The 15,386-nt window shown below is 54.2% G+C and overlaps 1 protein-coding gene across 2 annotated transcripts in view; it reads right to left on the bottom strand.

Moving 5' to 3' along the window:
• The window catches only part of TENT4A (terminal nucleotidyltransferase 4A), a 49,106-nt gene extending 47,945 nt beyond the window's left edge, over positions 1 to 1,161 (bottom strand). For both annotated transcript variants that reach the window (XM_059063266.2, XM_059063267.2), the window contains exon 1: positions 411 to 1,161. In XM_059063266.2, coding sequence (XP_058919249.1) covers positions 411 to 1,123 — 713 coding nt within the window. In that variant the 5' untranslated portion in view covers positions 1,124 to 1,161. The remainder of the gene's footprint in view (positions 1 to 410) is intronic.
• Between the last annotated feature and the right edge of the window lie 14,225 nt (positions 1,162 to 15,386).

Genomic DNA, 15,386 nt, shown 5'->3' with positions numbered 1-15,386 from the left:
TCCGCACCTATCTGCACCCCACTTTGACAAAAGGTCCCTAACCTGTCGGGGTGGGGTGGGAGATGGAGAGAAAGTTAGGCGACCTCCTTTCCAGTTTCGCAAGGGAGAAAAGGAAAACATCTGCACAAATCGGACTCAACGGTCCCTCTCCTACAACTGTTAGTGCAAGAATCCGGACATTTCACTCGTTTGTTAAGAGGAGTTTATAATGGAAATAACAACAACCTCCCAAGGAGTCGGACGTGCCTTCAACATCCACGCTCCAAATAAGAAGGGAGCCCGGATGGGGACCTCCGGGCGGGGGTGGCGGCGGGGTGGCGCGCCCGGCCGGGCCGGGATCCCCACGGGCGGGCGCCGCCCCCCCGCCCCCCTCCCCGGTCCCCGCGCCTCGCCGCGCCGCGCGCACTCACCCCTGGATACCCGGGCTGTATGCGCGGCTCTTCCACGGCGTGCCGGGCCGCGGCGCCTGGGGCCCAGGGCCGCCCCCTCCGCTCAGCGAGGCCGCGCGGCTGCCGGACAGCAGGTAGTTGAGGCCGTACGTGCTGGCCTTGTTCTCGCGTTTCCGGCGGCCCGGGTGGAACTGGTGCTGCGGCGGGGAGCCGGCGGGCGCGGGGCCGCGCGGCCCGGGGTGCCCGTTGGCCGCGCCGGGGCCGCTCGAAGGACCGTCGGCGAAGTGGAAGAAGGCGCCGCCGCGGCCTCCTCCCGCCCGGCCGAGCGAGGCGCTGCTGGAGGACGACGAGGAGCAGCCGGGGCTCTCCGTGCCCGACTCGGCGTTGGACGAGGACGAGGACGACGACGACAGAGACGGCGACTTGTGCAGGCGCCGGGCGCCCTCAGCCGCGGGCCCGAGCGCCGTCAGCAGCGCGGGGGGCAGCGCGGCGGGGCCGGGCGCGGGCGGCTGGGGCGACGCGGCGGGCAGCGCGGGCCCGGCTAGGCCGCCGCCGCCCAGCCCGGCCGTCCCCGCCGCGGCTGCCGTGTCCAGTGCGGGCGAGTTGAGGCAGAAGTAGGACGCGAAGCCCGAGCCGCCGCGGCCCACGCCCTGCGAGGTCTCCCAGATCTGCATCCACAGGGCATTGGCCGGCCCCTTCTGCTCGGGCTGGATCCAGGCCACGCGCGGATCCATCCACGCGCCGCCCCGCGGGCCCGCGCGCCCGTCCGCCCCGGCCCCGCCCCCGCCGCGCCCCGAGCCCCGGCCGCGCCGCGCACGGACGGACGGACGGGCCGCGCGCGGCCGGGCGGACGGGCGGGCGGGCCTGCGCCGCGGCTCAGACCGGCTCGCTGCGGCGGCTCCCGTCGGGGTCCCGGCTCGTGGCGGCCTGACGGGGCCCGGGCAGGCCGCGGCGGGCTGCTCAGGCCTGTCGGGCTCCCTTCACGCGGCGCGGGGCGGGCGCGGGGGCCGCGGCGGCGGCGGCGTTCCACTTGGGCCGGCGGGAGAGGCCATCGGAGGGGGCGGGCGGCAGGGCCGAGGGGGCGGGCCCAGGCGCCGCGCAGCCCGGGACCCACGGGAGGGCCGCCGCTGTGCGCCCGGCCCTCAGTCACGCTCGCGCCGCTCGCTCCGCGTTCCTGCTGCTGCGGCGGCGGCGGCGAAAAGACACTCTCGGCGGCGACAGAGTGCGGGGGAAGGAGGGGGCGCCGCCGCCTCCGCTCCAATGAGGGGCGGGGAGGGAGCGGGGCGGGGGCTGGCGGGGAGGAAGCGCGGCCTCCCTCGCCGGGGCCGGGACTCCAGTGCGCACGCGCGGCCGATTTCAAATCCTCACTAGACACCGCCGCCTTGGTTACCGCGCCTGCGTACTGGGGTTCTCCTCGGTGAGGGCCGGGGACCGGGGGCCGCGGTGGGGGGGGGTGCACCGCGACGGAAGGATACGCGACAGGGAGGGGCTGGAGCGGGGCGGTGACGGCGGCGATTTCGTGGGCCTTTCTAGACCAAACTGGGCTGCGGTGGGGCACAGAGAAGCCGCGAGGCAGCGCGCCGCCCTCGGCCCGGCAGCGGCCGACAGCGCCACCTCCCTCCGCCGCGCAAGGCTGAGGCGTGGAGACATGCGCGCTGGCCCTGGGGTACCGGCAGCCGCCTAGCCGCGCCGCGCGTGCGCAGGGACGCGAGGCCAGCGCTGCCGGTGGACGTTTCCGCACGCCCGGGCGGGGTCCTCGCCCTCCGCCGGCCGACCCTCCAGACCTGCGTAGGGAACTGATAGGCCCCACTGCCGTCGCTGCTCCAGGGAAAGGACAGAGATGCCCCAAGCCCCCTCCCGTCCATCAGGGTCCTGCGTGCCGTCGGTCACGCTGCGGTCCCTCGTGTCGGCGCCCTCACAAGTGCTCGCCGGCGTCCTCCCGGAGGAGCAGGTCTCACACCCTGCGGCCCGGCCGGCACTGGCCCCTGAGCGGCTGCCAGGAGCGGGGCCCAGGGGTGCCCAGGCAGAACCCTAATCTGCCGGTTTCATCACAGGCTATTTTAGTTTCTTTTAAAACTGATTTTCTATGCAGATACGGGTGTTAAAACGTTCAGCTTGGCTCGCTGGAGCGATTTCCCGAGGCAAGCTTGGCAGTGCTGCCCATCAGAGAAACAGCCCGTGTACGTGGGTGTTGGGCGCGTGGCCTTGGCTGTTGGAGCTGGCACAAGGTTCGCAGGATGCATTGGAGAATTGCCCAGCTGTCTGCTCTTTGAGTTCCCCGTGTCCAGAGGATGCTCTGAGCCGGTTCTGACAATAGTATTGTTTGGAATGCAAAGCTAACCACGCAGTCTGTGAGATCCAAAGCAAGCCTGCCGGTGCCATGGGAGCCCAGGCTGCCTGCCGGACCCCGCGGCCCGCCCCGCTCCCCGCGTCCTGGCCTGAGTCCGGGAATGCGTTCCCGGGCCAGGCGACTTGGCACGGAGCCAGGGCCCTGAGGCTGTGTGCCTTACTCCCACAGTGCCTGGGCGCCTTTCCTGTTAGATATGTGGGAACAAGGCGTATTTCAAATGGTCTGTGCCTCGTCTGTGTCAGAGATGAGTAGACGTTATTAAGTGCTTGACACCTCAAACCTTGTACCGACATGAAAAGTCCGTGTATTGCATACTAAGGTTTTTTGCCAGATGATGTTACTTGATAAAAGTGGCTATTTCGGTTCAGACGTTTTTCAGTACCTGTATATTGTACATGTGGAAATTATGATCAAGTATTAGAACATGCCCAGTTAAATAAACTACAGAAAATCGCACACAAGCAAGTCAGTCGCTATTCTGGAACTCCTTGCTTCCAGTGACTCAGGCCAAAATCCTTGGAGTCGTCCCAGCCTCCTCTCTTTCCATAACCAATACACCCTCTTGGCTTCACCTTTGGAAACAGCGAAAGCCCTACAGCTACCCTCAGTCCACCCTACCCCCTACCTACACCCCCCTTCAAGCCACCGATATTTTTAGCCTATTTTAAGCCGTGCCTTCTAGCTGGTTTCCCCCATTCCATTCTTACCGCTTTGGCATTGTCTTCCTACAGCCACTTGAGTGATCCTTTAAAAAAAGAATGTCGACTTAAAAAAAGAAAAAAAAGATCATGCCACTTTTCTTCTCAAAATCCTCTGGTGGCTTTCTTTCTCACTCAAACTTACTATGATCTACAAGTCCCTGCATTGTCTGGTGCCCTATCCTAGCCTGATCAAGTCACAAGCCAGTGGGCACACTCCTACCTCAGGGCCTTTGCACTTGCTGTTACATCTGCCTGGGATGCTCTTCCCTGAGATGTCCCTCCCCACTCTCAGGTCTTAGTGAGGACTTCCAAGTGGCTCTGTTTAAACTACAAAGCTAGCCTTCAACACTCCCTACTACCCTGCCCTGCTTTATTTTTCTTAGCATTTATCTCTGTTAGTTTCCTAGGGCCACATAACAAAATACCACAAACCAGATGGCTTAAAACAACAGAAATTTATTCCCTCACAATCCTGGAGGCTAAAAGTCTGAAATCAAGGTGTTGCCAGGGCCGTGCTTTCTCTGAGGGCTCTGTGGGAGAACCTTACTCTTAACTTCTGGTGTTGCCAGCAATTCTTGGTGTTCCTTGGCTTGTAGGTACATCGCTCCAATCTCTGCCTCCCTCGGTGCATGGAGTTTTCCCCGTGTGTGTGTCTCTTCTCTTCTAATAAAGATACCATTTACATTGGGTTGGGACTCACGCTGTTGACTTCATCTTAACTTGACTACATCTGCAAAGACCCTATTTCCAAATAGGGTTACATTCTACTGGTACCCAGGGTTAGAGCTTGAACGTATCTCTTTTTTTTGGGGGGGGGGTGGACACAATTCAACCCACTATACCATCTAATATAAATTTTGTTCACCTTGTTTGTCATCTGTGTCTCCTCACCCCATCGGAATATAAGCTCCACAGGAGAAGAATTTTTATCTGTCCTTTTCCCTGCTGGGTGCCAACTCAAGGACGGTGTCTGGCACATGACAGGTCCTCAGTGAACACTGGTGGGGTGACCAATGTTCACCTAACCGACCCAATGGGAATGAAAGCAGGAAGTTGCCTTGCCGAGCTTCCAGGATCTAGTACATGGGTTGTCGTTGTTTACTTGTTTTCAACATTTCAAGCTCACTCTGTCTTTGCCGTTTGCCTCTAGCTAATCGCCCTTAGTTTGATTCATCAGCCACCAACTTTTTTTTTTTTTTTTTTTTTTTTTCCAGTACGCGGGCCTCTCACTGCTGTGGCCTCTCCCGTTGCGGAGCACAGGCTCCGGACGCGCAGGCTCAGCGGCCACGGCTCACGGGCCCAGCCGCTCCGCGGCACGTGGGGTCCTCCCGGACCGGGGCACGAACCCGCGTCCCCTGTATCGGCAGGCGCACTCGCAACCACTGCGCCACCAGGGAAGCCCATCTTCCCAGGTTTTTAATCTATGATTTCTCCCTCATCTTTTTCTCTTTTCTTCTGCAAGTGTTGAGGGGTTACAGTCTGTTGTTGAATTTGGTTCCTTTGTTCCACGGTCTGGATCTTGCAGTTACATCTCCCTGTGGTAACATCTAACGTGTTCCCTGTCATCTCTCTTTTCTGTACATTGGTCTGTTGGATCTAGAGTCTTGATCACATTTGGCTTCGGTCTTTTTTGGCAAGTGTGACAACGGCAGAGGTGGGTCTGTGTCGCTCAAGCGCCTTTGATGAGCATCGCCTAAGACCCTCCGTCCATGATTCCACCAGGGCGGCGTCACCACGTTTCAACAGCACAGCTGTCCCAAGACGCCCCTTCCCACCTCAGATGCAGAAGATGCCATGCAGATCGTCCGGTCTAACTCCTCACAGCCCCGGATGAGGACTCTGAGGCTTTCCTGAAACCCAAACTTCTAATATTCTGGCCCAGTCGGGTCGACTGGGGTGGGGGGCTTGTCAGAGCAAGTCCCGTCAGTTAGACCCCATAAGAATTAACTTCAGTGTGTCACGCAAACATGGCATAACGGAATACGGAAGGAGCAGTCCCGCGGAAGGCATACGTAACAGAATTAGGGAAACGGTCTGTAGGGAATCTGTAAACAGGGAGCCCCATAATCATGCTTTGACGCTCTCTTGTCCCAGGCTGGACACCCTGACCCTGGTGGAAACACATGGTCCTTCACCATGAGATTTGAGGGGGGCAGGGAGATTTTCAAAAGGCTGCACCTAAGAAACCTAAGGTAACCATGTGACGAGATGGATATGTCAGCTTGGCTGTAGCAATTATTTTACTATGTACAGGTGTATCCAATCACCACGCTGTACACCTTAAATATGCACAATTTTTCCTTAAAAGTAAAATAAAGAAATGAGGTTGAATTTTTAAAACTTTATATGTAAGTTCAAGCATATTGAACAAATTTTGGTTTTGAGAAAACAGAAAATATATGTTTCAAAATGCTTCAAAATTAACACTAAATAAATGTATAATTGATTATATTAGAAATGTGTGAGCATAAAAAATGGTAAGCCTCAGTTTTCTGCAAAACCATTTTATGTGGAAAATCTAACTTCCTCGCAATGTAAGATAAATGAAGTGTATTCCGTGAATGTTGTTCTCCACCATTTTAATGTCTCTATGATAAATAATAAAAAAATACATCAGTGATAAATATTTGGAGCCAATTTTTTTTTAAAGGCTCCACCTAGACATGAAAGAAACCAGCTTCATTTTCCCTAGAACAACAGCTGACCTGCTCTTCTCCTTCCCTTGTCTTCAAACATGGGCCCTGGAAATAAAATCTCCCAAATGTGATTTTTAAGTTGGTTTCTCCATCCATGTCTTAGCGTATTCGTTGAGAATAGTTTCATCTAAATGGATAAAGATGATGTGGTACATATAGACGATGGAATACTACTCAGCGATAAAAAAGAACGAAATAATGCCATTTGCAGCAACATGGATGGACCTAGAGATGATCATACTAAGTGAAATAAGTCAAAGAAAGGCAAATATCATGTGATATCACTTATATGTGGAACCTAAAATGTGACTCAAATGAACTTACCTGTGAAACAGAAACAAACTCACAGACATAGAGAACAGACTTGTGGTTGCCAATGGTGGAGGGAGGGATGGACTGGGAGTTTGGGGTCAGCAGATGCAAACCATTATATATAGAATGGATGGACAACAAGGTCTTACTGTCTAGCACAGGGAACTATATTCAATATCTTGTGATAAACCATAATGGAAAAAAATATGAAAAAGAATGTGTGTGTCTGTGTATATATATATATATATATATAAAACTGAGTCACTTTGCTGTACAGCAGAAATTAACACAACATTGTACATCAACTGTACTTCAATAAAATAAAATTTAAGAAAATTTTTTAAAGAATAGTTTCATTTAAAGCAGCAGAAAACTTCACTAACAGTGGCTGTATTTGTTTCCTGGGTCAGCCTGTAACAAATCACCACAAACATGGAGGTTTAAAACAAGTGTAATCCACTCCCTTGTAGTCGAGGAGACCAGAGGCCCGAAATCGGGGTGTCGGCAGGGCCACGCTCCCTGCTTCCTCCAGCTCCTGTGGCTCCTGGCATCCCGTGGCTTGTGGCTGCATTGTTTCCTTCTCTGTCTCTGTCTTTCCATGTAGCCCTCTTCCTGTGAGTCTCCCTGTGCTCTCTCCTCTTCTTATAAGGACACCAGTCACTGGATTTAGGGCCCACCCTAAATTCAGCATCATTTCATCTCAAGATCCTTAACTTATTACATCTGCAAGGACCCTATTTCCAAATGAGGTCATATTCTGAGAATCTAGGTGGACATTAATTTGGGGGTTGGGGGAAAGATACTATTCAACCCGCTGCAGGGGCTTACACAAAAGCAAAGAGTTCTTTTTCTCCCATAACTAAGAGTCAGGAGAAAAAGCACCCCTGGCAGGGTGGTTCAGCGTCCGAGGCTGTCCGAGCTGACCCGCCCCAGGCCGACTCGTCATGTCCACGGTCAAGGATGGAGGGAGGTGAGGCAGGGAGGTGTCTCCTGCTTGCGCCCCTTTTTATCAGAAAAGCAGACATTTCTAAAAAGAAACTAGATTTCACCTTATATCTCCTTGACTCGAACCAGTTATAAGGCCACCCCTAACTGCAAGAAAGGCTGGGAAATTATATGGAGACACAGAATGATCAAGAAAGGCCTAGACCAATCATGAGACATTGCTTGTGCTGGGCGTATGGCCATGTTGACAAAGACCGGGGTCTGTTAGCTCAGAAGAAGCAGGCAGTGGGTACTGTGTAAGCCCAGTGTCTGCCACCCCAGTCTCTTCTGAATTTGGTCCCTTGAGAGCCTGTTTTGATAAAATCTAGGTTCAGGTCAACATTGACCAGGGTGACCCCACCGAGATAACATGCCCTCTGATTTCTTGTCAGGATCAGCAGATGGTCCCTTCTCCCCTCTGACTCAAAGGCAAGGCTGGGGCTTCCCTGGTGGCGCGATGGTTGGGAGTCCACCTGCCGATGCAGGGGACGCGGGTTCGTGCCCCAGTCCGGGAAGATCCCATGTGCCGCGGAGCAACTAAGCCCGTGAGCCATGGCCGCTGAGCCTGCGCGTCCGGAGCCTGTGCTCCGCAACGGGAGAGGCCACAACAGTGAGAGGCCCGCGTACCGAAAAAAAAAAAAAAAAAAAAAAAAGGCAGGGCTTCTCAGCAACATCTGCAGACACTTGTGATTGTCAGGTCTCAGGGGTAGCTGCTGAGCCTCTGCTGTGTGTCAGGCACAAAGATGAGCAGCACAGTCTCTGAACCACATGCTCTGGGTAGAGAAAGCACAGTGAAGTGCATGGCGTGCAGGTTGTTGAGAGGGATACAGAAAAAGGGAGCCTGGAGGGCGTGCTGCTAGACGATCCTGCGGGATGCAGAGAAGTAAGACAGCAGTGGGAGATGGAGGCGGGCAGGTGAAGGGTGTTCCAGGCCTGGGGAGAGAAACAGCCCTGAGGACAGACGCGCCTGCCCTCCCTGCATCCGGGCCCAGGGGATGGCTCCAGAAATCTAACACGAGGCCGGCGCGGTAGACCAAGGCCAGGCCTGGGAAGACCCTATTCCACGCTGCAGCACTTTGGAGGCTACCGGAGTCCCCGTGAAAAGATGTGCACCGAGCAGTGACAGGGTCTGAGCTGTGTTTAAAGATGCTCCCTCTGCCTTAGGAGATGGAATTGTGATGCACGAGGGACAGAGGTGCGGAGAACGTGGCCTGGGGAGAGAACTGGAAAGTCGGTAATGGGCACAGTGTTAGGTTTGCAAAGGAATATTTAGGAGAAGATAAACTAGTTCGGGTCAGTGGCTGTAGATGGTGTAAGAAACACCCTCAGATCTCAGCAGCAGGACGTAGTGAGTTTCTCTCTCATTCACATCCCCATCCGGCTGGGCCTGATGGGGCCTGGGTGTCGGGAGGGAAGGGACTTCACGGGGTCCCTCAAGGACGCAGGCTCTCTAATTCAGGAGTCCAGCGGTTCCCTGGAGCCTGGCAGCGGGCCGGCAGGAGAGGGAAGGAGCGGGATGGCAGGTCCTGCGGGAGGTTTGGGGCCAGGCCTGGCGTGGCCGACGCATCTTCGGCTCACATCCCCGTGGCCAGAACTCAGGCTCATGGACCCACCTAATCGGAGGGAGTCTAGAGAGTGTAGTTGAGCCGAGAGCCCCAAACAGAAAGGAAACGGGCCGGGTAAACACACGGCACTGACTCTGCCATAGAATATGTTTCGGAGGTAAAACCCTGGGCCCTGTAACTGATTCCACCTGGAGGAAGCGAAGAGGGAGGAGCCGGAGAGCTTCCAGGTTTCCCGCGTGGAGCCTGAGGACAGACCCGCTGACGGAGAACACGGAGCCCGGCCTTAACGACGAGTCGGACCGGGGCTGTCCTAAAAGCACCGCAGAACACGTAACAGGCACCACCTGTTTGACTGTGTGCCCTGCATCCCGTTAGAGGAGAAATACAGATATAAATGCATGTAAATCTACGATGTAAAAGACAACCTGCGTGTGAAACCGGGAAATTCTCATTTTTCAGTATCTCATTCTTACCTAGTAGAGGCCCCTTGGCTTTGTTGTTTCTCCCACTCCCTGGAGAAGCCTTTACAACCAGAAGCACCGAGTGAGTGTTTACTTTACACACCAGAGTCTCAGACACTTCCCGGGGCTCTGTCCCCGCCCCTCACAGAGGTCACTGGCCGCTAGGTCCAGAGGTTACTGCCACATCCCCTGGCGTTCGTAGGCTAGGTCTCGATACAGAGAGGCAGTCGTAGGTAAGTAAGCGCAGACGCTCTGTCTCACGGAGTTTGCTGAAACTTCCCTGTGCTTTAGGACTGTAAGGGGGCGCATACAGCCCATTCTTAAACCCAGATCTGTTTCTCTGGTTAAGAACAGGGGCTGTGGAGCCACAGCTCACTTTGCAAACACTCTGCCATTTCCTGATGGCGAGGCCTCGGGCAAGCTGATTAACCTTGGTGGCCCTGATTCACTCGTCTGCAGAACGTGGACCATAGTTGTAACCTATGCGTAAGATTGTGTGCAGATTAAAAGAGTCACACGTGTGAAGTGCTTACCGGAGAGACCGGCACAGAGCACATGTCCTGCATGTGTGTTCGCAATGTTATTTCGCGGAGATTCTCAAAGAAGCTAGAATTTTCCTGGCATCCTTTGTTTCCTAGTTATCTCCTCCTCTAACTGAGGGGAATATGCAGTCAAAGGCCATGCTCCCTGCTTTCGGCTCTTGGTCAGGATCCAACTTCCCTGGTGATGGAAGAGAAGAGTTTATTGCCCTGCAGGTCTGAAGGAACTAATTCATTTTTCTATTTCTCTTCAGTCCCAGACCAACCCTCTGGATGTCTGTTCTGTTCTATTGTGCAAACCAGGACTTGGGCGGGTGCACTGGAAGCATCTCTGTTTCCAGTCATTGCTAAACCGTCCCTTGAGTCAAGATCTTCTATATATGACATTTAATAACCAGAGACACGAGGGGCCTCAGGACCCACAGACACGTGTCCTTCCTCGCAGGCCGGGGCGAGAGGATTCTGAGCCGAGCAATGGAGACGGCGTCTACGCCCCCAGCAGGTCGCCCCGTGTGCTCTGTGAAGGGTAACCGAGCGGAGGGAGGGATCCAGGCGGGGAACCAGTCTGGGGCCACGGCAGCTCCGCGGAAGGGATACGGGCGCTGGTCCCGGGACCTTGGGGGCTGACGGGGACCAGGGGGCGGATCCAGCATGGAGTTTGAAGGTAGAATTATTAGGATCGACCGAGGAGTGATGCAGAGGGAAGCTGTTCCACCACCTGGGTTGGTGGCCTGAGCGATTGAGAGCCTTCCTTTCCCAGACGGAGACACAGGGAAACAAGAAGCATCCCTTTTGGAATCGTTGGGTTTCAGGTGTCCCTGCCTGACACCCTGGGGAGACACCCAGGAGGCGGCTGGCCACAGAAGTGCCGTGTCTGGAAGAGAAGCTGGTCCGAAGAGGCGTGTCTGGCAGGGAACCGTTCACTGCTGGCCTGTAGTGCCCGCGGGCGAGCTCAGCCCGGGGGGTGTGGTTGGCAGGGCAGCCGAGCAGGGGTGGGACCAGCCTGATGGCACGGGGCGAGGCAGCTCTTCGCTGTGGGGGTTCGCTGCGTGGCGTTTTAAACCTGCTCACGTTTCTGAGTAGATTGAAGATGTGTGTTGTCATTTTTCAAGGCCCTATTCAATAAAATGTTTCAGCAATGACTACATACCCTCGGGGAACTGGCTTAGGTCCACCGAGGCCTAAAAATAGCAAGTTTACAGACCTGCGGGTTCTTTTCTCCTGACTGTGAGGCCTCGCAGGCCCAGCCAAGCAGCCCTGGAGGTGGAAAGCAGAGCTGGGCCCGGAGACGTGTCGGCAGAGGCGTTTCTAGTGAATTCCATGCTGCCGGAGGGCAGATGCGGGCGGCGCTTGCGATCTCCTAGTCCACCAACCCGCTATTTGTTGAGAAAGCTTTCTCATCCTCATGTCACCTTCCTCCTGAACTTGAGCCCACGACAGGACCGTGGCTAGAGGCCCCCATCACGAAGGGCCACAGCCCTTCCTGAAAGAAAATGGTAGGTGACGGTCACAGGACACAGGACGGTCACCTTCTCTAAAGCACAGGGCACCCTCCTCCCCGAAAACGAGGGGGCAAGCAAAGGAATCCATTTCTGAAGTTTCAAACCAGTACACGATGCTACAGTGCTTCCTTAACAGACCACACATGCTGTGGAAAAGGCATGGGTTTCACCACCAGCAAAGAAATGAGGACGAGCACCGTGGTTTAAAAAATGTATAGGACAGGATGCTAATCACAGCCGTTTTCCGTTTATTCATTCTCTTGAACTGGAGGAGTGTGGAATTTTAGCCATGAGGTGACTTAGGGCAGCTCAGAGAGAACACGGTCATTCTATGGGAAGTATTTGGGGGCCGGAATCCTGCTCTGGACCTAACAGTTGCATTTCAAGAGTTTGGGATTTGAAGGGAGTGGGCTGGGTTATCAAATACCCCTACACAAGGGGGCTGGAAGGAGGGGGCTCCAGCCTGGGGGGCTCTGCGTGACGCATTTGCCTGTCCTGGCACAGACGCTTGGAAGGAGGACTGTGCCCTAAGGTAGAGATGGACCAGCAGGCAACACAGGAGGTCACTTTAGCCTTCCTGGAGCGGAGGGTGTGGGCATCGAGTTGCAAAGAGCACGCTGGCCCGATACACGCTTCCTTTGGCCTACACTATGTTGTTTCACGTTTTAAAATACAAATCGCGGGCTTCCCTGGTGGCGCAGTGGTTGAGAGTCCGCCTGCCGATGCAGGGCACACGGGTTCGTGCCCCGGTCTGGGAGGATCCCACATGCCGCGGAGCGGCTGGGCCCGTGAGCCGTGGCCGCTGAGCCTGCGCGTCCGGAGCCTGTGCTCCGCAACGGGAGAGGCCACAACAGTGAGGCCCGCGTACCGCAAAAAAAAAAAAAAAACAAATCGCGGGAACTCCCCGCGCGTCCAGTGGTCAGGACTCAGCGCTCTCACTGCCGGATCCCTGGTCGGGGAACTAAGATCCTGCAAGCCGAGCAGCGTGGCCGTAAAATACCGTAAAAAAGAATAAAATAAAATAAAAGTCACTTGCTTAGTCAGCTTTGCCCGTTTATGCTGCAGTAACACCCCCCAGCCCCCATCTCAGTGGCTTCGAGGAATAACACGGCACACATCGGCAGCGCCTCCCGACGCTGTTCCACGTCGTGCTTTCCTCGTTCAGGGACCCTGTGGCCGGAGGATCAGTCCCCAGCTCCGTCACGTGGCGAGGGAAAAGGAAGACATGGCCGGGCCACACCGTGGCCCTCAGGATTCTGCTGGGATGTGGCGATGCCACGTCAAGTCACACCCCACTGGCTGAAGCCACGCCCGAAGGAGAGGATGGGCTGCATTATCCTCCGACAGAGGACGGAGAACAATCAGGGCTACTGGAGACCCAACACCACGTCTGGGCAAAGGATGCCACCTTGCCCGTGCCACCTGTCACCAGCGGTCCAGCCCTCCCCTAGACAATGCCTCTGTGGTCCAAGGTGGTGCCGGAGTCTGCAGACTCTGGGCTAATAAGTGCAGGGCTGTTTATTGCCCCAGTCTGGCTAAGTTTCAAAACAGCCATTAACAAGTCCATTTCTTTTTATCTTAACAATATTTAAGACTGGTGGATGTTCTGACCTCAAGACGTTTGGGAACAAGAAAGCAACCATTTCAACTGCCAAAGCTCTGCTTTGTCTTTGTGGCTGTGTCTCTCTCGGTTCTTCTGCAGATAAATTCACCCACTTGTGCGTTCATGATGCAGTGACTGAACAGACCTATGTGGAGTCCTTTTGCCCCCGTGGGATGGGAACGGGATGGACAGCAGGGCACATACCGCACCATCCGGAGGGGTGACACCTCTGAGGGATCGCCCTCCCATCAGAGAGTCGGAATGCGGGCTCGGGGTCAAACACTTTCCTCAGGCTCGGGGAAGGTCCCACCCCCCCGGGAGCAAAGGCAAATGCTCGGGAGCAGGGGCTGGACGTTCCGGGTAGAAAATCTCCGTGTGACCAACCATGCGCGCAGGGGGTGGGCCGTGAACCATCTCAGAGTGAGGTGACCTTGGTGACGTCCCCTCCTGCTGCCCCGGCTGGGGGCGGGAAGAGTGCCGACCTGCGCACCCTTTGGCACAGCCCAGCGGGGTGTCCCATACGCAGCTGTCCACCGAGTAAAGGAGCCGACACTCACGATCCTCCCAAGCGGACCTCCATCTCCACACCAGCCTTCCCTCCAGCCACTTTGCTGGCGCCCAGGGTCTCAGAGTTCTTTGCTCACAGCCCCTGAGCTCAGCGAGCCGCAGCCTCTCTTGTCTCGGACCTGCGTTCAGGGTGCACCAATTTTCTGGAAGTTTCTCTCAACCTCATCTTTGCCTCTCCCAGTACAACTCAAACCTCCCAGACCCAGGTCCAGCCAAAACCTTTGCAAGGCTTTCCTGGCCATGTTAACCTAAAGTGATGGAGTTAGGAAGTGGAGATTTACAGTCATTCTGAACGTTACTGTAGTGATTTTGAAAAGGAGTCATGGGCTTCTCCCACTGCCTGGAATTTGGTAACTGTGGGATCTCTTGATTTTTTTCACCCTTTTAGTCGGTGTCCAGGTGGACCAATGGCTTCATCGCAGCACGAGTCTTACCTCCTGAGCATCTGAGCCCTGCACTGGCCCCAGCCCCTCAGCTGGCCGGCAGGCGGCGCTCAATCCACGCAGGTGTGACTTGTTTCCAGCTGCTTCTCGGCTCCTTTGTAATTCACGGGACAGGCAAGGGTCCTTCCGACACTGCCTGCGATAACCCAGTATCACAGGGGAGGAAACGTCCTCAACCGCAATCGGGTACAGATCTTTTAAAAGAACGACAGAAGTTTCAAATTAACAGGAGACAGACACCCTTCACCTCCAAGTGCCCCAGGCAGCAAAAGGGGAAATCTGAGGACAGAAACACACTTGAATCTGTAAGTATTTAAGGAGTAACCACCGCACATCAGGGTGCCAGGCTCTGAGCTGCCCACTATCTGGAAGACCTCAACTTAGTGGACAAAAGAGAAGTTTTTCCTCACTGCTTTGAAAACATAAGCTCTTATTAAGCAGAAATCAAAAGATTGAAACGGGTCGCTTGTAGGGTTCAGTGAACTCAACACAATTGCTGACATGGATTATCCGGGTGCTAAAATTTCAAAAAATTGTCTCAGAGTAAAAGGAGATATTCAATTTATTTTGTTTTCCTCCTTAGCTCAATCAAAGAATATTTCTAAAATTCACTTCCAGAAGCCAGACAAAGATAAATATATGATATCACTTATATGTGGAATCTAAAAAAAAAAAAAACAAAAAAGATACAAATGAACTTATTTCCAAAACAGGAAGAGACACACAGACATAGAAAACAAACTTATGGTTACTCGAAGGGCAAAGGGGCGTGGGGAAGGGATAAATTAGGGGTTTGGGATTAACAGATACACACTATTATATGTAAAATAGATAACCAACAAGGACCTACTGTATACCACAGGGAACTCTACTTAATATTTTGTAATAAACTATAAGGAAAAAGAATCTGAAAAAGAATATATATATATATGTATAACTGAATCTGTGCTGTACACCTGAAACTAACACGATATTGTAAATCAACTATACAACAATAAAATTTGTTTTAAAAATTCGCTTCCCATCCTTTTGAAACGGAATATGTGCTTTATAATGAAACACTACATTTTATCATAAAGTTAGCAAGTGATCTTGGCTAAGTTTTTTCCCAAAGAAGCTGGATCTCTTTCAGGACAACACACTCAGCATGTTTTAGAGACACAGACCAGAGCACGTGTTTTCCACCAGGCACACGGCTATTGTGTGTTTCTCTACCACTAATTTCTAAGAATGAGTTTGTGAAAATCTGAAGTATCATAGAAAATATATGCACG

The sequence above is a fragment of the Kogia breviceps genome, chromosome 4, assembly GCF_026419965.1.
Source record: "Kogia breviceps isolate mKogBre1 chromosome 4, mKogBre1 haplotype 1, whole genome shotgun sequence".
NCBI lineage: Eukaryota > Metazoa > Chordata > Mammalia > Artiodactyla > Physeteridae > Kogia > Kogia breviceps.
The sequence above is the reverse complement of the archived record's forward strand: the minus strand, read 5'-3'. Positions and strand labels throughout refer to the sequence as shown.